A 24,164-nucleotide genomic window follows, 5' to 3' on the forward strand; every position below is an offset into this window, starting at 1 on the left:
CACTCATTCTGACTCCGCTGCTCAGGAAGGGGCATGTCCGAAGCAAGCACTGAGCCCGCCCTCACTTTCCATGCATTCACTTCCTCCCTGAGTCTGCTGTGCTGTGCTGGTGCTCTTCATCCAATCACTGCAGGCTGCTCAGTAACCCCCTCCTCTCTGTTTTCATGCTGCAGTCTGATAGGATAGGAATGAGCACAGAGGAGTGCTAGTCCCGCACTCACTTCCTGGACTTTGTCCGAGCCTGTGCTTTAGCAGGGACAAAGATGATGCTGGAGCCGGACAGGATTATGTTCTGGATGGTATGGAGACCCTTTAGTGTTCTTTTTTTTTTTGTTTGTTTGTTTGTTTTTTTATAAGCCATGATTTCTATGAAAAGGAGATAACACTTTTATAAAGTATATTAATGTTTTGCCAAAATGTACAACATGCATAAAGTTTTTAAATCTGACAGTGTCCATTAAAATATTATTCTATCCATTGCTTAGATCGTAAAAATTAAAGGGGTACTCCACCCCTAGACATCATATCCCCTATCCAAAGGATAGGGGATAAGATGTCTGATTTTCGGGGTCCCCTGTGATCTCGGCTGCGGCACCCCAGACATCTGGTGCACAGAGCGAACTTCGCTCTGTGGCGGATGATTAGTGATGCGGGGCGGAGGCTCGTGACGTCACGGTCACTTCCTGCTCGTGATGTTACGGCCATGTCCCCTCAATGCAAGTCTATGGGAGGGGGCGTGACGCCCCCTCCCATAGACTTGCATTGAGGGGGCATGGCCGTGACATCACGTTTGTGCACGGCCGTGACATCACAAGCCTCTGGTGCTGAACCCAACTCTCTTAACGAATGCCGGGTGCAGCACGGAGATTGCTGGGGTCCCCAGCGGCGGGACCCCCGCGATCAGACATCTTATCCCCTATCCTTTGGATAGGGGAAATGATGTCTAGGGGCGGAGTACCCCTTTAACATTATTTGCCTTTGATATGCTGTTATGAAATTGATCCAGTAAAGAGTAATGACATTTGCTTAGGTAGTATGGCCCCACCTGGTGTTCAGAGAGTATGGCAGTGTGCATATCCACCTACTGAGCGGAGTGCTAGAGGATACACACTCAGTCACTTTCTTGCCTTACAGTCTCTGCCAGAAATCAGCCGACAAATGGGCAAAAGCTAATTTGTCTCTTGATGGGAGCTTTTGAGCCATTTATATTATAACAGTAGGCTGCACGTGGTCCTGTGTAAACAGGTTATATGCGCCTGATAGTGATGAATTTAATGGGCCTCATAAGCGATCGATCAATCATGCAAACAAGTGCCTGATCATTGAAATCAGCGCTCATCATCTGCAGCCCGTCAGCCCATCTAGAAGGGCCCTAACACAGATTAAATAAATCATATTTTAAACGGGCACTGTCAGATATAAAAACTTTTTATATGTTGTACATAAGTTTTTCTAATATACTTCTTAATTTTTTTATTTTTTTTTACATTTTATTAAATAAAACTGCCTTTGAAAATCCCACCACTAGGGGTCCCCATACCTCCTGGGACACTGATGAGTACCACAGCATCATGAGCTTGTCCAAGGGTCATGGACACGCGATGGCTGATTGACAAGGCTGCAGGAGGAACACAGCCTGCAGCAACACTGCTGTATTACCAAACATGTGCCTCCAGCTGCTGCAAAACTACAACTCCAAGCATGCCTGACAGTCTTGTAGTTTTGCAAACGCTGTAGGCACACAGCTGAAGGCAACACAGCTGCAAACACTTTACCTCCAACTATTCCAAAACTACAAGTCTCAGCATTACAGGACTGCATAAGGATGATACACATGAATGACAAAGGGAAAATATATAAAAAGTATGCATAAAAAACCACTGTACTTTTAGCACTAAACCTTTGCACTAATTTAGGAAGATGTAATTTGTACACTCACCATAATGTCTTTGGTGGTAGAGTACAGGCAATCTTCAATAATAATTTTGTGTGTGTGTGTACGTACAGCATAAAACCAGAAAGGAAAGGGTTACAGAGCAGGGCTGCCAGTTACCATCCAGAGTGAGTCAGCAGATTGAGGGAGGGGGAGGAGTCATAACAGTGCAGGCAAGGGAGGACATGCCCTCTCCCTTTGGATAGATGGAAAAAAAACATCGAGCAACTGTAATATGGTATTTTTTTGTGAAATATGGGTGATAGATACATAAATTACATATATATGATCAGGATGAGGTACTGAGATCTGACAGGTACGCTTTAAATATTTATTATCTTTCTTGACAGAGCTGATATGCCGGTTGACGCCTTGTTGCTTCATAGGATGTTATGTTAAGGGGTGTGACAAATTATAGCATTGTAACCATATACTGTAACATAGTTCATAGTTAAAAAAAGACAAGAATCAGTAAAGTTCAACCTATATCCCTAATGAGTCCCTAACTGAGTAGATCCAGAGGAAGTCAAAAATAAACCCTCATACTAGAGGTAAAAATTCCTTCCCGACTCCAAATATGGCACCAGAATAAATCCCTGGATCAACGTTCTGTCCCTATAAATCTAGTATACATAACAAGCAATGTTCTTACTCTCCAAAAATGCATCCAGGCCCCTTTTGAACTCTTTTACCGAGTTCACCATGACCACCTCCTCTGGCAGAGAATTCCACAGTCTCACTGCTCTTACAGTAAAGAACCCCCGTCTGTGCTGGTGTAGAAACCTTCTTTCCTCTACACATAGAGGATGCCCCCTTGTTATAAATACAAGAAGCTGTCCGACTCGGTGGTAAGACTCTCTGTGAGGCTGTGTTCACACCCGCATCATGAGTTCTGTTTTTAAAGGATCCACTATGGATCTATTTTATAATGGATTCTTATATATCCCATTGATTTATAATGTGGCCATCAGGTTCACATTGCGTTTTTCTGCCACTGACCTCACTGTCAATGACAAGAAAACCTTGACACCAGTGTGAACTGAACCTTGTAAAAGAGCTTTTAAAAAAACTATAAACAGATAGCAAACCCAGGACAGGTCTCGGCTGTAGACGCCTGTGCCTGCAGCTACTGACCCCCCACCCAAAAATACTTGTTCTGCAAAAACATTCAGGAATGAGCACGGTCCTGTCCTCTTTAAGTAGGGGGCTGGTTTTGGTGAATTTTAAGAATGTCTCTCAGTTTACACTTTTTTCCCATAGTTTCTTACCTTGTAACAGTTCTTTTTATTCTACTATTTGTATATGGCGGAAAGCAAATATTTGCCTTGTACTTTTGGACGTGCCAGGGAGATAACTCATTCCTGTGTAAACATTTCAAGAAACATAGACAAAAAGTCAGGTGCTGAAATGGATTCGCTCAAAACACTTTTGTTTGACCAAACATTTCACAGGGAACATGAACACATACTGTATCCGCTGCCGATCTGATGTTGTGGACTTCATGCTGTTAAATTAATACAAATAATTGAACGCAGCATCACATGGTATGGTATGTGTGACTGTACCCTTAAAGGGGTACTCCGCCCCTTGACAATGTTATCCGCCCCTAGATGTCTGATCGCTGTGGACCCCCGTGATCTCTGCTGCAGCACTCCAGACATCCAGTGCACAAGGCAAACTTCACTCCATGCCGGATGACTGACGATGCGGGGCTGAGGCTCGTGGCGGCACGGCCACACCCCGCTCGTGACATCATGGCCACTCCCCGCTCCTGACATCAGGGCCACGCCCCGCTCATGACGTCACGGCCAGGGCCCCTCAATGTAAGTGTATGGGAGGGGACTGACGACAGTCACGCCCCCTCCCATAGACATCAAATGAGGGGGTGTGGCCGTGATGTTATGAGCCTCCTACGCTGCACCTGATGCTCTAAACTAACGCTGGGTGCAGCAGGGAGATCGCGGCAACAGTGGGACTCCCGCAATCAGACATCTAATCCCCTATCCAAAGGATAGGGGATAAGATGTCTAGGGGCGGAGTATCCCTTTAAAGATTCAGACCAGCGTTGTGGTACAGGGTAAAGGTAAATACACATAAGATGGCTGTTGGCCATACTGTCGCTCTCTTGGGATCGGAGGCTTCATGTGTTCAGATGACAGATGGTTGGATAAGTCACTGCCAGACACCTCTTGTTCATCTTCCTTAAAGACAATATGCCCGTGCCCGATCCTCCGGGGAGATTTATCAAAACCTGTCCAGAGGAAAAGTTGCTGAGTTGCCCATAGCAACCAATCAGATCGCTTCTTTCATTTTTCCGAGGCCTTTTCAAAAGTGAAAGTAGTGATCTGATTGGTTGCTAGGGGCGACTCGGCAACTTTTCCTCTGGACAGGTTTTGATAAATCTCCCCCCCTTGTCTCTCACAACAGATGATGAGTTGGAGGCCACCATACACATTAGAGCTAGTCCTGCCGAAGTACCAGGTTTAGCCGCCACATGGTGCCTAAAACTGCAACTAGGCCTTATGCAGCTGCTGTATGTATTTTGTTATATACCAGTGATAATCATGTACATGACGTTAGTAAAAAAAAAATATTGCACAAAGCCGATTACAATATGGCAGAACATATATATATATATATATATATATATATATATATATATATATATATATATAAAAATATAATCTGGCTCCAGAAAGTTAAACAGATTTGTAAATTACTTCTATTAAAAAATCTTAATCCTTTCAGTACTTATGAGCTGCTGAAGTTGAGTTGTTCTTTTCTGTCTAAGTGCTCTCTGATGACACCTGTCTTGGGAACTTTCCAGAGTAGAAGCAAATCCCCATAGCAAACCTCTTCTACTCTGTGCAGTTCCCGAGACAAGCAGAGATGTCAGCAGAGAGCACTGTTGCCAGAAAGAAAAGAACTCAACTTCACCAGCTGATAATTAATGGAAAGATTAAGATTTTATAATAGAAGTAATTTACAAATCTGTTTAACTTTCTGGAGCCAGTTGATATATATATATAAAAAAAAGTTTTTTTTCCTGGATAACCCCTTTAATTATTTCTGCACAGTCTGCTTGGAAATGCCTTGCCCTGTTCCTGAACACTGGGGGAGATTTATCAAAATTTGCCCAGTTGCCCATAGCAACCAATCAGATTGCTTCTTTAATTTTTAACAAGGCCTCTGCAAAATGAAAGAAGCGATCTGATTGGTTGCTATGGGCAACTAGACAACTTTTCCTTTGCACTGGTTTTGATAAATCTTCCCCCCACTGTTCCTATATCTCTTTATAGAGGGGGCCTGTCATAGTTTCGTGATGCCCATGGTTCTGAAAAACTGGTGTTGGGTCCCTTTTTAAAGGGGTACTCCTGTGGAAAACTTTTATTTTTTTCTTTAAATCAACTGGTGCCAGAAAGTTAAACAGATTTGTAAATTACTTCTATTAAAAAATCTTAATCCTTCCAGTACTTTTTAGGGGCTGTATACTACAGAGGAAATTATTTTCTTTTTGGATTTCTCTGATGTCACGACCACAGTGCTCTCTGCTGCCCTCTGCTGTCCAGAGCAGGATATGTTTGCTATGGGTATTTCCTCCTGCTTTGGACAGTCCCTAAAATGCACAGCAGAGGTCAGCAGAGAGCACTGCGGTCATGACATCAGAGAAATCATTTCCTCTGTAGTATACAGCCCCTAAAAAGTACTGGAAGGATTAAAAAAAATTTTAATAGAAGTAATTTACAAATCTGTTTCACTTTCTGTCACCAGTTGATTAAAAAAAAAATAAAAAAATTCTGCGGGAGTACCCCTTTAAGTGTTTTTGCTTATGCCAGTGTATCACAATCTGTGACTCTCTAGACCAGTGTTTCCCAACCAGGGTGCCTCCAGGTGTTGCAAAACTACAACTCCCAGCATGCCTGGACAGCCAACGGCTGTCCAGGCATGCTGGGAGTTGTAGTTTTGCAACATCTGGAGGCACCCTGGTTGGGAAACACTGCTCTAGATGTTATGATAAAACTACAACTCCAGTCATGCCCTGATAGCTGCAAATAGAGAAAGGTGGAGAGTATATGGCGCCATTTTACATTACTTTCAATTGAACCTTATACGATGCGTTCGGAAAGCCTTCAATCTTTTTTTTTTTTGCATTTTGTTATTTTGCAGCCTTGTGCTAAAATAATTCTTATTATGATGGTGGAAAAAACTTTTTTATTTTTTATTATTTTTTTTTTAATTTTAGCACCAGACTACAACATAACACAAAATGTGAAAAAAAAAAGATAAGACTTCCCAATGTACTTCCCATTTCTTATGAACATGGTACATGAGGCTCCGGCGCGGCCCGACCGTATGGCATCCATTATTTACGGCTGTTGACAGCCTCTGAGAACACGGAGCTGAACAGCAGTGATTGTGTGAAGGACATGGCAGATAAAAGCTTGTCGCACTCTTCTGGTAAGAGCCCAGCGGATGCCACCTCTGCCAACCTTGTCATTACGTGGAGATGTTTCTTCCCATGTGCAGTCATGTAGATGGATGAATGTAAATCCAGTGCTGGGAGCTGGCTAGACTGGTTACCTTTTGCATTCTTCCCTGCTTTACATATGACTTTGACTAAAACCAGATCTGCAAAACAAACAGGAGATTTTGTGATTATCATTTTATAGTACATTATGTAGCAGCTCCTTGAATTCCAAGGACAAAAAACACAGATTTGAGTATATTTTACCTAAAAAAAGCAATATCTAAGGACCCATGACGTACCGGTACGTCATGAGTCCGCTCCCGTTCTATAACGCGGGTCGGGCCCGGCCTCTAACAACGTCCGGGACCCGTGGCTAATAGCGTGCGGCACTGATCGCGGTGCCGCGCGCTATTAACCCTTTAGACGCGGCGTTCGCGTCTAAAGTGAAAGTATATCATTGCAGGTTAGCTCAGGGGGCTGTTCGGGATGTCCGCGGCGAAATCGCAGCATCCCGAACAGCTGTGACACAGCAGGAGGGTCCCTTTCCTGGTGTCCGTTTGCCGAATGACTGCTCATTGCCTGAGATCCAGGCATGAGCAGTGAAGCGGCCGAATCATTGATCAATGGTTTCCTATGAGAAACCATTGGTCAGTGTAAAAGATCAGTGTGTGCAGTGTTATAGCCCCCTAGTGGGGGAAAAAAAAAGTGAATAAAGATTATTTAACCCCTTCCCTAATAAACGTTTGAATCACCCCCCCTTTTACCATAAAAAAAAAAAAAAAAAACTGTGTAAATAAAAATAAACATATGTGGTATCGCCGCGTGCGGAAATGTCAGAATTATAAAAATATATCGTTAATTAAACCACACCACGGTCAATGGTGTACGCGCAAAAAATTCCAAAGTCCAAAATAGTGTATTTTTGGTCACTTTTTATATCATGATCAATAAGTCCTATCAATGCAAAAATGGTACCGTTAAAAACTTCAGATCATGTCGCAGAAAATTAGTCTTCATACCGCCCCATACGCGGAGAAATAACAAAGTTATAGGGGTCAGAAGATGACAATTTTAAACGTATACATTTTCCTGCAAAATCAAACCTATATAAGTAGGGGATCATTTTAATCGTATCGACCTACAGAATAAAGAGAAGGTGTCATTTTTACCGAAAAATGTACTGTGTAGAAACGGAAGCCCCCAAAATTTACAAAATTGTGTTTTGTTTTTTTTTTCAATTTTGTCTCGCAATGATTTTTTTTTTTCCGTTTCGCCGTAGATTTTTGGGTAAAATGACTGACGTTATTAGAAAGTAAAATTGGTGGCGCAAAAAATAAGCCATCATATGGATTTTTAGGTGCAAAATTGAAAGAGTTATGATTTTTTTAAAGGTAAGGAGGAAAAAACAAAAATGCAAAAAAACGGAAAACCCCCGGGTCCTTAAGGGGTTAAAGGGGTGCTCCGGTGGAAAACCTATTTTTTTTTTTTTTTTTTATCAACTGGTGCCAGAAAGTTAAACTTATTTGTAAATTACTTCGATTAAAAAATGTTAAAGGGGTTATCCAGGAAAAAAACTTTTTTTTATATCTCAACTGGCTCCAGAAAGTTAAACAGATTTGTAAATTACTTCTATTAAAAAATCTTAATCCTTTCAGTACTTATGAGCTTCTGAAGTTTAGGTTGTTCTTTTCTGTCTAAGTAATCTCTGATGACACCTATCTCGGGAACTGCCCAGTTTAGAAGAGGTTTGCTATGGGGATTTGCTTCTAAACTTCAGAAGCTCATAAGTACTGAAAATATTAAGATTTTTTAAAAGAAGTAATTTACAAATCTGTTTAACTTTCTGGAGCCAGTTGACATATAAAAAAAAAGTTTTTTCCTGGAATACCCCTTTAATCCTTCCAGTACTTATTAGCTGCTGAATACTACAGAGGAAATTATTTTCTTTTTGGAACACAGTGCTCTCTGCTGACATCATGACCACAGTGCTCTCTGCTGACATCTCTGTCCATTTTAGGAACTGTCCAGAGCAGCATATGTTTGCTATGGGGATTTTCTCCTACTCTAGACAGTTCTTAAAGGGGTATTCTAGGAATTTATATATTTTTTTACTATGCTACAGGGGTTGTAAAGTTAGTGTAGTTCATAATATAGTGTCTGTACCTGTGTGTGATGGTTTTCTCACAATTCTTATGTGATTTTTACCCCAGTATTTCATTTTGACAGCATACAAAATGACTGTTGTCTCAGATTTTTCCCAGCATGCAATGCGGCTGAGACCTGACTCACTAGTCAGCTGTTGACAGGGAGCCTGTCTGCTTCAATGGGTGGAGGGATCAATCTGCAACTAATGCAACAGCTGTCGGCACCCTGATTGAAAACCACAGGTCTGAAGCTCATTTATGTTTCAGTGGGTGGGGTGGCTGATGTGTGGGAGGGAGGAAAATGGAATTGTGGGATTTGTAGTCAAAAAAAGAAAAGTCAAACAGGAAATACCAGTTCACAAAAAGCTAGCCATAGTGTTATGGTAATCTCACGACATAGCCATTTATCCCCAAGACAAGCGCAGATCCTTCCTAAGCATGTCCATTACTGTCTGCCAGGTATGTACTAAAATCACCTTATGGTGGAGAACCCCTTTAAAATGGACAGAGATGTCAGCAGAGAGCACTGTGCTCGTGATGTCAGCAGAGAGCTCTGTGTTGTTCCAAAAAGAAAAGAATTTCCTCTGTAGTATTCAGCAGCTAATAAGAACTGAAAGGATTAAGATTTTTTAATAGAAGTAATTTACAAATCTGTTTAACTTTCTGGCACCAGTTGATTTAAAAAAAAAAAAAAAAAAGTTTTCCACCGGAGTACCCCTTTAATGTGCAAAATAACTTGGCAACATGTCAAAAGTTTTGATCGGTGGGGGTCTGAGTGTTCAGATGTTGACCGATCAGGAGAACGAGCCAGAAGACTATACGGCCGCGAGCTCCTCTCCCTGCTTTGTGTCACCTGATCAAGACACGCTCCATAGACTCCCATTATAAGTGTATCTCAATCACGTGATACAGAGCCGAGCAAGAACGCAGTCTCCTCCTGGCTTGTTCTCCTGATCGGTGGAGGCCTTAGAAACTCCCCACCAACCAAAACTTTTGACATATCAAAAGTTTTTCCCAGTGACAGGGCCCATTAAAGGAAGTACTAAAGGGAAGCATCACCTGGAAGCAAACTGCATTGTCATCATTTTTCCAATCCTTATTCATTACTACACTGCTCATAAATATAAAGGGAACACGTAAACAACACAATGTAACTCCAAGTCACTGACACTTCTGTGAAATCCCACTGTCCACTCAGGAAGAACACTGATTGACAATCAATTCCACATGCTGTTGTGCAAATGGAACAGACAACAGGTGGAGATTATAGGCAATTAGCAAGACACCCCTAATAAAGGAGTGATTCTGTAGGTGGTGACCACAGACCACTTCTCAGTCCCTATGCTTCCTGGCTGATGTTTTGGTCACTTTTGAATGCTGGCGGTGCTTTCACTCTAGTGGTAGCATGAGACGGAGTCTACAACTCACACAAGTGGCTCAGGTAGTGCAGCTCATCCAGGATGGCACATCAATGCGAGCTGTGGCAAGAAGGTTTGCTATGTCTGTCAGCATAGTGTCCAGAACATGGAGGCGCCACCAGGAGACAGGCCAGTACATCAGGAGACGCACCAACCCAGCAGCAGGACCGCTACCTCCGCCTTTGTGCAAGGAGGAGCTGGAGAAGCACTGCCAGAGCCCTGCAAAATGACCTCCAGCAGGCCACAAATGTGCATGTGTCCACTCAAACGGTCAGAAACAGACTCCATGAAGGTGATATGAGGGCCCGACGTCCACAGGTGGGGGTTGTGCTTACAGCCCAACACCGTGCAGGATGTTTGGCATTTGCCAGAGTACAAGAAGATTGGCAAATTCACCACTGGTGCCCTGCGCTCTTCACAGATGAAAGCAGGTTCACACTGAGCACATGTGACAGACGTGACGGAGTCTGGAGGCAACGTGGAGAATGTTCTGTTTCCTTAAGTTTTTGAGCAATGTATTACAAAGCCAAAGTCCAAGAGGTCAGCTCACTTGGGTGTGGTGCACGGCCAGCTCCGCAAACAGACTGCACACATGATCAAATTGATCCAAAAGGCCAGCATTTGTTGAAAGTAAAACGCTTCTTTTTTGAGAATCCAAAAAATAGTTTATGACGAATGAAGAAAACCACAAGAGCATTCCTGAGAAGTCCCAGAAGGCCTGGTTTCGTGTCTTGCGATTCAATTCTTAGTTGTAATCAAGAGACGCAAGACTCGAAACGCGTCCTTCTGAGCTTTCCTAGGGATGCTCGTGTTATTTTCATCATTGGGCGTACACTATTTTTATGGATCCTCAATGCTACAAATGCTGTCCTTTTGGATCAATGTGATTGTGTGTGCAGACCATTACTATTACGTGCCATATAAGTCTTCTTCAAAATCCTGGATGCAGTTAATGTAATAGATAGTAAAATGATTGGTGAAATAGATAGACATTGGAAGGCTCGTACCTTACTGAATCCCCCCCAAAAAATGGGCCCATGTGAACCCACCTATTACAAGAGAATAAATATAAAATAATAACATGAAATACAATGACACCACTTATGAACTGTAATTAAAGGGGTATTCCAGGAAAAAACTTTTTTTTTTTTTTATATCAACTGGCTCCAGAAGTTAAACAGATTTGTAAATGACTTCTATTAAAAAATCTTAGGGTGAGATTTATCAAAACCTGTCCAGAGGATGAGTCCAGAGGATCGCTTCATTCATTTTCAAAGAGGCCTGTGAAAAATGAAAGAAGCAATCTGATTGGTTGCTATGGGCAACTCAGCAACTTTTCCTCTGAACAGGTTTTGATAAATCTCCCCCTTAGTCCTTTCAATAATTATGAGCTGCTGTAGTTGAGTTGTTGTTTTCTGTCTGGCAACAGTGCTCTCTGCTGACATCTCTGCTTGTCTCGGGAACTGCACAGAGTAGAAGAGGTTTTCTATGGGGATTTGCTTCTAAACTGGGCGGTACTTGAGACAGGTGTCATCAGAGAGCACTTAGACAGAAAAGAACAACTCAACTTCAGCAGATCATAAGTACTGAAAGGATTAAGATTTTTTCATAGAAGTCATTTACAAATCTGTTTGACTTTCTGGAGCCAGTTTATATATATATATATATATATATATATATATATATAGTTTTTCCTGGATAACCCCTTTAATATTATTCCACCAGTTGCAGTCCACTAGGGATATCCCTGGTATGATATAGCGCCAATTTAAATGTCTCAAGCGAGCTGTACAGTATCTGTATTGGTGGCCTAAATGCAATAGTTGTTTGCCACAGATATACGGTAGTTATTTTCCAGGTAATAAAGGATTATTCAAATTAGACAATTTCTCTCCAGTTAATATCACTAATAGCGGATAATATCACTAATATCAGATAATATCTTTAATAGCAGTGATATTAACTGGAGAGTAATTGTCTAATTTCCTTTAATCCTTTATTACCTGGAAAATAACTATATCTGTGGCAAACAACAATTGCATTTAGGCCACCAATACAGATACTATAATACAACAATATTGTAATTTTATATTTTATCCTTAATAAATATTGTAATTATAAATAGGTCGAGTCCAGATATTTTGAGATCTTGATCGCTAACATATTTGTGACTGGTGAAATAATTCGCTTTTGTTAGCGGTGATAAATGACAAACATACAAAGGGAGAGATTTATTAAAACCTGCCCAGAGGAAAAGTTGCTGAGTTGCCCATAGCAACCAATCACATCGCTTCTTTCATTTCTGAAAAGACTGCTGAAAAGTGAAAGAAGCAATCTGATTGGTTGCTATGTGAAACTCAGCAACTTTTCCTTTGGACAGGTTTTGATAAATCTCCCCCAATGTGTTTTAAGTTAAAACATGGAAGCATGGCTCTGTTGTCTGGCCATACCTCTACTGCAGTCATACACAGACAGGCCAATCTAAAAAAAAAATAATAATAATAATCTATCGTATCATGTCATACAAATGTATGTTAAGTAGAAATGTAGTGTATGATATATATATATACGAGAGGAGCAGAGATCTTATTATTAGAAAAGGTCCTTATGGTCATGTTAACATATTACTCCCTAGTGCAGTTGTATTCAACAGGTTTTGGTAAAGATAGACTTGGTAGTCTGGGTTTGCAGTCAAGTTGAAGAAGTTGTCTTGGTTACATTTTTCCAAACCTTTGTAGAACTGTACATAAATATTTATTATTTGTAAGTGGGAATACCAGACCCTAGAATTAAGTTCCAGATTGGACCCATAAATTCATTTAGACCTTCGATCAATCTCTTAAGCTCATTCAGACCTAGACCAGACATCTAAACTCATTCAGATCCCAGACCAGACATCTAAACTCATTCAGATCCCAGACCAGATATCTAAACTCATTCAGATCCCAGACCAGACATCCAAACTCATTCAGATCCCAGACAAGACATCTAAACTCATTCAGATCCCAAACAAGACATCTAAACTCATTCAGATCCCAGACCAGACATCTAAACTCATTCAGATCCCAGACCAGGCATCTAAACTCATTCAGATCCCAGACCAGACATCTAAACTCATTCAGATCCCAGACCAGACATCTAAACTCATTCAGATCCCAGACCAGACATCTAAACTCATTCAGATCCCAGACCAGACATCTAAACTCATTCAGATCCCAGACCAGACATCTAAACTCATTCAGATCCCAGACCAGACATCTAAACTCATTCAGATCCCAGACCAGACATCTAAACTCATTCAGATCCCAGACCAGACATCTAAACTCATTCAGATCCCAGACCAGACATCTAAACTCATTCAGATCCCAGACAAGACATCTAAACTTATTCAGATCCCAGACCAGACATCTAAACTTATTCAGATCCCAGACCAGACATCTAAACTCATTCAGATCCCAGGCCAGACATCTAAACTCATTCAGATCCCAGGCCAGACATCTAAACTCATTCAGATCCCAGGCCAGACATCTAAACTCATTCAGATCCCAGACCAGACATCTAAACTCATTCAGATCCCAGACCAGGCATCTAAACTCATTCAGATCCCAGACCAGGCATCTAAACTCATTCAGATCCCAGACCAGGCATCTAAACTCATTCAGATCCCAGACCAGGCATCTAAACTCATTCAGATCCCAGACCAGGCATCTAAACTCATTCAGATCCCAGACCAGGCATCTAAACTCATTCAGATCCCAGACCAGGCATCTAAACTCATTCAGATCCCAGACTAGGCATCTAAACTCATTCAGATCCCAGACCAGGCATCTAAACTCATTCAGATCCCAGACCAGGCATCTAAACTCATTCAGATCCCAGACAAGACATCTAAACTCATTCACATCCCAGACCAGGCATCTAAACTCATTCAGATCCCTAAACAGATCCAGACCCCTAACCTCATTCAGACCATAGATCTAACCTCTAAACAGTTCAGACCCTAGACCAACTCCCTAAACAGATTCAGACCCCAGACTAGAAAAGTACCCTAAACTCCTTCTAATCCGGTTAACCCTCGCGATCATACAAAACTCATTTTGATCGTAGTTTAGCTCCCTAAAGAAATTCAGACACCAGACAAGACCTCTAAACTCAATCAGACTCTAGATCATGCTCTTAAACTCATTTAGACCCAAGACCATACTTCATTTAAATTCTTAGATGCCTATACAGATTCAGACCGGAGATTAAACCCCTAAAATTATTCAGACCCCTAAACTCATTCAGAACTTGGATCTGACTAAAAAGATTGAGACCCTCTACCAGTTTCCTAAACTCATGCAGACATTTAAACTCATGTAGACCCCAGACAAAAATGTCTAAACTCATTTAGAACCCTGAACATATAGAAACCCTAGATTCAGAAGTCCTTAAGAACCGCAATCTCTGAACTTATCTAGAACACTGACTAAACCCCCAATTATAATTCAGACCACAGACCAGGCTCCTAAATATAATCAGACTGCAGACCAGACGGCTAAAATGAATTCATAACGAAGACAGTGACGGGCAACATTTTCTCTGTATACTGTATATTGCATTTATTCAGCATTGGTATCATGTACTAGATGTAATGGAATATTTTTGAACCTTGTCCCCTGCTATAGCTACTGGACTGTGTGATCTTGTGCAAATTGCATGTATCCAATAGAAAACCATTTGGTATTTATGATCCTATTTTGCATTTGTCCAAGTCTGCATGAATAAACGTGAGCTGAAAGCGTCCATGAAGTGACCCATCTGTGCTTTTTGAAGCATAAAATGTAGAATTTGCCATACATATTATATCTGACGCACACTGTCTGACCTCTGAATTGTTGGGTTTTAATTATTATGGTACAAAAATAGAAGATTACAAGCTTTTTCTTTCTATTATGTTTCCTTTATTTAGGATACAGCACAAGCCACTCACGGTCTTCCAGTTTGTCCGAGTTGAGCCATCGGAGAAACACATCGGTAGGCAGCGCCTCCACTGGAATCGGGAGTATTCCAGAACCAAGTGAAGAGGACAGCAACAGAGCTGCAGCATTTAACCAGGAAATAAAGGAAGAAGGGTCTTCCTCGGAAAAACTAAATAGGTACAGCAGAGACATCAATATCATGTGTAGAGTTAAAGGGGTACTCCGGTGGAAAACTATTTTTTTATTTTTTTTTTTTAATAAACTCGTGCCAGAAAGTTAAACAGATTACTCCTTTTTTTAAATATTAATCCTTCCAGTACTTATCAGCTGCTGTATACTACAGTGAAAGTTGTATGTTTTTTTCTGTCTTAACACAGTGCTCTCTGCTGCCATCTCTGTCCATGTCAGGAACTGTCCAGTGTCCAAGCAAATCCCCACAGCAAACCTCTCCTGCTCTGGACAGTTCCTGACATGGACAGAGGTGTCAGCAGAGAGCACTCAAAAAGAAAAGAACTTACTCTGGAGCATACAGCAGCTGATAAGTACTGGAAGGGTTAAGGATTTAAATAGAAGTCATTTACAAACCTGTTTAACTTTCTGGCACCAGTTGATTTAAAAAAAAAAATTTCCACTAGAGGACTCCTTTAAGTCTTCCAATTGTGACTTGTCCAACTGTAGAGAAGAATAGCAGCCCTCCAGGAATATAATCCACAAATAGTGGGGGACCATATGAAAAGAGTAGTGTGATTTTCGCACCACTTTTTACCCTGTTTTGTTCAAAATATTTGGTGCAAAATTCAGTAAAATTGGCTCAAAAATCACACTACATTTTCAAAGAAGTTTACTCCAATTAAAAAAAGTTAGATTTTACATGATGCCAGGACACAGGTCAACTCTGGGCATCGCAGATCGGGCCTTTGCACGGCATTAACCCTTTAGATGCCACAATCAAAGGGTCCCGATCAGCTGAGTGGACGATGGGAGGGCCCTTACCTGCCTCCTCGCCGTCCGATCGGTGCTCTGAGGCTCTGGCCAGCGATGGCAGGCTAGAGCAGCAGAACACCAATAACACTGATTTATGCTATGCAATGGCAAAGCATTGAACAGTGTATGGAATCTACAGATTCCATGATATAACCCCCTATGGGGTCTTAAAAAGAGAGAAAAAAAAAGGGAATAAAAGGGAATTAACCCCTTCCCAAATAAACATTTGCATAACCCCCCTTGTCCCATTTTTTTTAAATAAAATAATATAATCAAAATAAACAATCATGGTACTTCTGCATGTGTAAATTTCTGAACTGTTAAAATATAAGATTAGCTAAACCGTACGGTCGATGGCGTACAAGTAAAAAAAACAATTTCAAAACTGTGCATTTTGGATCACTTCATACACTTAAAAAAAAAAAAAGAAGAAGCGATCAAAAAGTCCCTTCAAAATAAAAATGGTACCGATAAAAACTACAGATCACTGCGCAAAAAAATAGCCCTCATATAGCCCTGTATGTTGAAAAATAAAGGGTCAGAAGATGACAATTTTAAACATACTAATTTTGGTGCATGTAGTATATAACTTTCTTTAAAGTAGTCTAATAAAATATAACCTACATAAATTGGGTAGAATTAAGATAAGGTGTCATTTGTACCAAAAAGTGCTCTGCGTAGAAACAAAGCCCTAAAAAGTTACAAAATGGTGTTTGTTTTTTTTTTTGTTTTTTTTCAATTTCACCCCACAAATATATATTTTTTTGGTTTTGTTGTAGATTTTGTTATGAAATGATTGATGTCATTACAAAGTACAATTAGTGACGCAAATAACAAGCCCTTACATGGGTCTGTAGTGCAAAATTTAAATCTAAATGATTTTTAGAAGGGGAGGAAGAAAAAACTAAAGTGCAAAAACAAAAATTGGTCTGGTCCTTAAAGTGTACCTGTCATCAACAAAAACTTTTTATATATTGTAGGTAATACTATTATATGTATTTGTAATATACATTGGTTAAAAAATATGTATATTTTTGTCCCTGCAGCAATTGCCTGTGTGTCTCTATGAGGAGTCCAAATACAGGAAGTGAGGGAGGACAAGCAGGGCTCTGTACACCGAGGACAAGCAGGGCTCTGTACACCGAGGACAAGCAGGGCTCTGTACACTGTAGCTCTGTGACATGCTCCTGGCTCACACATGAGGATGATTGACAAACGAGGAGCTGCTTGTCCTGTCCTTACTTCCTGTATTTGGACTCCTCACAGGCAATAGCTGCAGGGACAGCACTTTTTCACCCATAAATATACACGTTTTTTAACCAATGTTTACAAATATACATATAATTGTATTATCTACATTATATATTAAAAGTTTTTGTTGAAGACAGGTACACTTTAAAGGGGTACTCCAGTGGAAAAAAATTTTTTTTTATATCAACTGGTGTGGTGTCAGAAAGTTTAACAGATTTGTGAATTACTTCTGTTTAAAAATCTTAACCCTTCCAGCACTTATCAGCTGCTGTATACTACAGAGGAAGTTATTTACTTTTTGAATTTCCTTTTTGTCTGACCACAGTGCTCTCTGCTGACGCCTCTGTCCATTTTAGGAACTGTCCAGAATAGGAGCAAATCCCAACAGCAAACCTTTCCTGCTCCAGACAGTTCCTAAAATGGACAGAGGTGTCAGCAGAGAACACTGTGGTCAGACAGAAAGGAAATTAGAAAAGAACAGAACTTCATGTGGAGCATACAGCAGCTGATAAGTACTGGAAGGATTGAGATTTTTAAATAGAAGTAATTTATAAATCTAACTTTCTGGCAGCAGTTGATTCAAAAAAAATTTTTTTTTCCAGGGGAGTACTCCTTTACAGTGAAAATTGGCTGAGTCCTTAAGGAGTTAAATTGGCACAAAATTGTTACATTTAGGCGCAAAATGGGAAAAAAGTTGTCCGAAACCAAAACCTATTTTTAAAGCCACAGGAATGAGTTATGAAAATGTGGTGTGAAAATAAAAGGTGCAAATTACACAGGTTATTTGTTTGTTTAGCCAACGTCCATAGACAATGTTCCAACCCATCTATATAATCTTTCTCAAGCCTCACCCTATAGACGGTATGAATGGTTGCTGGCACAATAAACACACTTGCCCTCATTTACTATTGCAAACCCGACATGTTTTGTCGGGTTGTGCCCCAGAATCTGTCACATTGCGCCCGAAATTCTGCCTGCGTCAGATTTTGCGCCAGCATTGAAAAATCCCAACTAACTCTCCATTTTGCTAAGAGAACTCGGGGAAAGGGGCGTGACCACGGGGAAAGGGGGCGTGGTCTCAGAAAAGGGGCGTGTTTCCGAAATTTTCACAAAAACCCAACATATTTACAAAGGTTTCCACATAAAATGTGGTGGATTTGAGCTGAGGAAAACCCGACCGATCAGAGCAGGTGTGAGATAAAGCAAAGTGTAGGGAAACCGTAGTAAATACCGTGGAAAATAAATTGTAGGGAATTAAAACCCGCAAAGAAAAATACACTCCACTCAGTTGCTGAGTTGCCCATAGCAACCAATCAGATCGCTTCTTTCATTTTTCAGAGGTCTTTTCAAAAATGAAAGAAGTGCGCTGATTGGTTGCTATGGGCAACTGGGCAAATTTTCCTCTGCACAGGTCTTGATAAGTTGCCCATAGCAACCAATCAGATTACTTCTTTCACTTTTGAAAAAGGCCTCTGAAAAATGAAAGAAGCGATCTGATTGGTTGCTATGGGCAACTCAGCAACTTTTCCTCTGGACAGGTTTTGATGAATCTCCCGCTATATTTCTAGAGGGCTGCTATTTGTCTCTACTGTGGATTTGCCATTGACGGTTGGCCCCTTGGAGCCTTGCACCCAAACATTTCTGCCCTATTATTGGTGTGGACTTGTCTGACCAGTGATTGTGGTTGTTGCCAGCTGAATACGGTACTTATAATTAATACAGTGTAAATGGCTGTTCTAAATGTTACCGTGTCTTCTTCACCCATAGGCCTCCGGTGAAGCAGGACTCTGTTGAGTCACAGCTAAAAAGAGTGGACGCCACCCGCGTGAATGCAGATGACGTCATAGAAACAATTCTCCAAAGCCAGGATTTTACCCTCGACTCAAGTGCAGAAGGTAAATAGGTTTATTATGTAGCAGTCTCCTAACTTTAAAAACTTGTGACCCATTGTAGAGACAAGTCAAAGTTTTGATCGGTCGGGTCTGAGTGTTCAAATCACTAGAATGAGCCAGGAGAAGTGCGCACTCACGAGACAGACTTCTCTTCCTGCCCATTCTAATGATCAGTGGGAATATGAACACTTGGACCCACCAAAATTTTTGACTTGTCTCCGGGACATGTGAATTTTTTTTTAAAGCAACAGGTACGCTTTAACCCCTTCCCCTGGCATGTCATGTGGCCTTAAAGGGGCTATCAACCATAAGATGATTTTAGAACGTACCTGGCAGGCAGTAATGGACATGCTTAGGAAGTATCTGCGCTTGTCTTGGGGCTAAATGGCTATGTTGTGAGATTACCATAACACTGTGGCTAACTTTTTGTGAACTTGTATTTCCTGTTTGACTTATGTTTTTTTTACTACAAATCCCACAATGCCATTTTCCTCCCTCTCACACATCAGCCACCCCACCCATTGAAACATAAATGAGCTGCATCCATTCAAAAGACCTGTGGTTTTCAATCAGGGTGCCTACAGCTGTTGCATTAGTTGCAGATTGATCCCTCCACCCATTGAAGCAGACAGGCTCCCTGTCATCAGCTGACTAGTGATGTCAGGTCTCGGCCGCATGGCAAGCTGGGAAAAAATCAGAGACAACAGTCATTTTGTATGTTGGTAAAAATAGTGAGGTGAAAATCACATAAGAATTGTGAGAAAACCGTCACACACAGGTACAGACACTATATTATGAACTACACTAACTTTACAGCCCCTGTAGCATAGTCAAATAAAAAAAAAATCCTGGAATCCCCCTTTAATGCCCAAGCAATTTTTTTCACAGCTTTTCCATTGTCGTCTTCTAAGCGCCGTAGCTTTTATTTGTTTATTTATTTATTTTTTTTGTCAACAGAGCCATATGAGGGTTTTTTTCCCCTTTTTTTGTAAGCTATTTTTGATTAAAAAATTTTTTTAAAGTAAGAAAATAGCAGTTACAAAGAAACATCTAGCAAAGTGCAAATACATTAAAGAAAGGCACAGGTACGTGTCACAGTACCTACAATGGCATTAAAGGGGTACTCTGCTGGAAAACATCTTCTCCCCTATCCCAACGATAGGGGATAAGATGTCTAGTTGCGGGGGTCCCGCCGAAATCTCCGCTGCGGCACCCCAGTCATCCAGTGCATGGAGCGAACTCTGCTCCGTGCCGGATGACTGGCGACTACAGCCCCCACACCCCCTCCATTCATGTCTATGGGAGGAGGCGTGAGGTCACGAACACGGAAGCTCCAGCGGCGCGACCCCTGTGATCAGACATCTTATCCCCTATCTTTTGGATAGGGGACAGATAAGATGTTTTCCAGCGGAGTACCCCTTTATCATGGAACATAATCAAGAACATAAGACTATAGACCATATGTAACACAGAGACAGAAAAAAGTCTTCCCATCAAATCCCAATCCACACAGAGGGACAAAAGAATGGGGGGGGGGGATAGGAGGAGCACATTTTTTTTAATTTTTTTTTATTTTTACTTTTTCACTAGTCTGACAAGGGGACTGACGGCAATCACCAGATCGCTGGCATAATATACCGCACTAGTTCTCTAGTGCAGTGTATTCTGCCTGTCAGCATAACACTAACATGCAGTGTACCCGGCCATGCTGAACAGCTGGGTACACAAACACCATTGCAAACCTGGGGGCCTGCTGCCATGGAAACCGGAGAAGAGAAACGCTGGAGTCCGGTTCCCTGGGGCTGCTGCAGGTTAGCGGCATACATACGATCCTCACATGCAGCAGTCATGAATAGACCTCGGTATGTGATGGGTTAAACTACCAGGTGCGCAGGTTTCTCCCTGGTTGGGAACCACTGGCGTAGTGTCTACTCGCAGCAGCTGTACCTACTTGTCAGAGTTCTTCAATGACACAAGCAGGAAAGCCATTTCCTTCTATGTAATGAAAAGTGTAAATATTAATTATATTAGATTATATGATATTGATATCATTCTTTTTTATCTTTGCTTTTTGTAGAAGAAGGTCTAAGGCTGTTTGTGGGTCCTGGAGGGAGCACGGCTCTTGGAAGTCATCATTTACCAAACAGGTAAGTGCTACAGGACTAAGAGATAAAGAGAGGGGGTTCAAATTTACTGTTAAATAAAAAAATATATATTAACGCCTTTTTTTTTCTCCATGAATAAAAGAGAAATCTAAATAAAATTCAACTTCTGACAGTCCAGTGCAACGTTCTATTCCCCTCCCAGCATAAGCATGGTAAGTATAAAGGGCCGCCCTGCTCTCCCCTCTTACTGGCCACTCCGTATTCACAATAGGATGCCAATGAACACCCGCTCCACTCCCCTCTGCATTGCCGATTCACACAGCGCTTGCTGACAAGCCCAGTGTAAGGCTGCATTCACATCACTTTGTGACTAACGGCTACCGTACCCCATTTATTTCAATGTGCCGGACTGAAAACCATGGTATGCTGCAGTTTTCAGTCCCACAACAAAAATGTATGCAGTCCTAAAAGAGTCTGTCCTGCACATTAAATGGGTACTCTAGTGGAAAAAAAAATTCTAATCAACTGGTGCCAGAAAGTTAAACAGATTTGTAAACAACTTCTATTAAAAAATCTTAATCCTTTCAGTACTTATGAGCTTCTGAAGTTAAGGTTGTTCTTTTCTGTCTAAGGGCTCTCTGATGACACGTGTCTCGGGAACCGCCCAGTTTAGAAGAGGTTTGCTATGGGAATTTGCTTCTAAACTGGGCGGTTCCCGAGACATGTGTCATCAGAGAGAATTTAGACAGAAAAGAACAACCTTAACTTCAGAAGCTCATAAGTACTGAAAGGATTAAGATTTTTTAATTGAAGTAATTTACAAATCTGTTTAACTTTCTGGAGCCAGTTGATATATAAAAAAAAGTTTTTTCCTGGAATGCCCCTTTGAAAATCTTAATCCTTCCAGTACTTATCAGCTGCTGTACCCTCCTGAGGAAGTTGTGTAGTTATTTGCTGCCTGACCACAGTGCTCTCTGCTGACACCTCTGTCCGTGTCAGGAACTGTCCAGAGCAGAAGCAAATCCCCATAGAAAACCTCCTGCTCTGGGCAGTTCTTGACATTGAAGACATTGAAGAGAGCACTTTGCTAAGACTGGAAAGAACTACACAACTTCCTCTGGAGCATACATGAGCTGGAAGGATTAAAGGGGTATTCCAGGAAAAAAACTTTTTTATATATATATATATATCAACTGGTTCCAGAAAGTTAAACAGATTTCTAAATTACTTCTATTAAAAAATCTTAATCCTTTCAGTACTTATGAGCTTCTGAAGTTAAGGTTGTTCTTTTCTGTCTAAGTAATATCTGATGACACCTGCCTCGGGAAACGCCCAGTTTAGAAGCAAATTCCCATAGCAAACCTCTTCTAAACTGGGCGGTTCCCGAGACACGTGTCATCAGAGAGCACTTAGACAGAAAAGAACAACCTAAACTTCAGAAGCTCAAAAGTACTGAAAGGATTAAAAAATTTTAATAGAAGTAATTTGCAAATCTGTTTAACTTTCTGGAGCCAGTTGATATATAAAAAAAAGTTTTTTCCTGGAATACCCCTTTAGAAAAAAAATAGTTTTCCACCCGAGTCTTGTAGGGATACGGCAGCAGCCGGTTTTCACATTCTTCCGCCGGATCCGGCTCCCGCGTACCCCAAACTTGATGTGAATGCAGCCTAACTCTGACACGCTCCGCCAGTCTCATAAAGTAGCATTTTGTAAGTGCCTTTCGGTCCACACTCGGACCCGAGTGTAAATCGGCTGGCGACACTGTGGAGCGGAAACTACGTCCTATTGGGAAAACGAAGCACCTGGTATGAAGGGGGGAGCAGGGCAGCCCTTCACCCCCACCGTAAATATGCTGGGAGGGGAATATATATAACATTGCACTGGTGTGACCCTTTAACCATAAAGATAAAGAAAGATCCGGAGTTGTCCGTGTGTCTCAGCGTCTCCTCTGCTTTTCTTTTTTCCCAGGGTCGGAGCCGGAGCCTACGAACAGGTCGTCATCAAACGCTGAGAAGTCTACAAGTGAAGAGTGGTTTTGTGGGAAATATTTATTATCCAGCCTATATGGTTTAATACTTTGCAGACTTTTATATGGGGGGGGGGGGGGGAATAAACATGTTTTTAGTTTTCCAAGTGACCATGCATGCCGTGCAGCCATAGGTCAAGGATGGTTCTCTTATCATCCCAGATTTATATGAAAATTGTTTTGTTGGCAGAGGTCAACTTGCGGACCTCCAGAGGTTGCAAAACTACAACTCCCAGCATGCCCGGACAGCCAACGGCTGTCCGGGCATGCTGGGAGTTGTAGTTTTGCAACTTCTGGAGGTCCGTCGGTTGGAGAACCACTGTCCTAGAGCATCTCAACGGCCAATGATCACATTGACCGCCATCAAAATCTCCCCTGAACATGGATGGCAAGTGCACTTGAATTGATCTAAACGTATCTGACAGTGATGGGCATCCTCTTAGCCACATTAGGTACAGACCGTTGCTGCAATTGTCACATGACTAGGTCCATGAAGTGCATTCTTATGAAGCACTGGTTCCACAGATGACATTGTATTCTATGGGATATAATGTATCGTAGACAGAAGACCAACTAGGCTAGAGACCAGATTGAAGTGCAATTTATAGACTAAATCAGCAGCCGAGCGGTGTGATATAATAAACCTAATATAACCCACAAGATGCTAAAATGCAGTGATATGCTTATACAGGTTAAATATTAGAAGGTTTAGCGATAGGGAAAATTCCCCTACGGCGCTACATTCATACAAGTATGTCCGTCCTTTAGCTTCCCTCTTGGCTCTTCATATCTAAACCTAAGTGGTGTGAGATGGCCCGCTTCGGGAGAAAAAAAAAGAATTGTGATATTTCCGAGACTCTGTTGGGAGTTGTTTTTGCTATCCTTAACACTATGTGGCCACCCAGTGGTTGCGCTGTGAATTGCACCCTGTTGGTATCAATATATATATATATATATATATATATATATATATATATATATA

General features: G+C 41.3%; 1 protein-coding gene across 3 annotated transcripts in view; it reads left to right on the forward strand.

Moving 5' to 3' along the window:
• The window catches only part of EEIG2 (EEIG family member 2), a 78,264-nt gene extending 54,904 nt beyond the window's left edge, over positions 1-23,360 (forward strand). For all 3 annotated transcript variants that reach the window (XM_056523442.1, XM_056523441.1, XM_056523440.1), the window contains exons 9-12: positions 14,915-15,101; positions 18,927-19,054; positions 21,129-21,198; positions 23,125-23,360. In XM_056523442.1, the coding sequence (XP_056379417.1) occupies positions 14,915-15,101; positions 18,927-19,054; positions 21,129-21,198; positions 23,125-23,167 (428 nt within the window). In that variant the 3' untranslated portion in view covers positions 23,168-23,360. The remainder of the gene's footprint in view (positions 1-14,914; positions 15,102-18,926; positions 19,055-21,128; positions 21,199-23,124) is intronic.
• The last annotated feature ends 804 nt before the right edge of the window (positions 23,361-24,164 follow it).

The sequence above is a fragment of the Hyla sarda genome, chromosome 6 (genome assembly GCF_029499605.1).
Source record: "Hyla sarda isolate aHylSar1 chromosome 6, aHylSar1.hap1, whole genome shotgun sequence".
NCBI classification, from domain to species: domain Eukaryota; kingdom Metazoa; phylum Chordata; class Amphibia; order Anura; family Hylidae; genus Hyla; species Hyla sarda.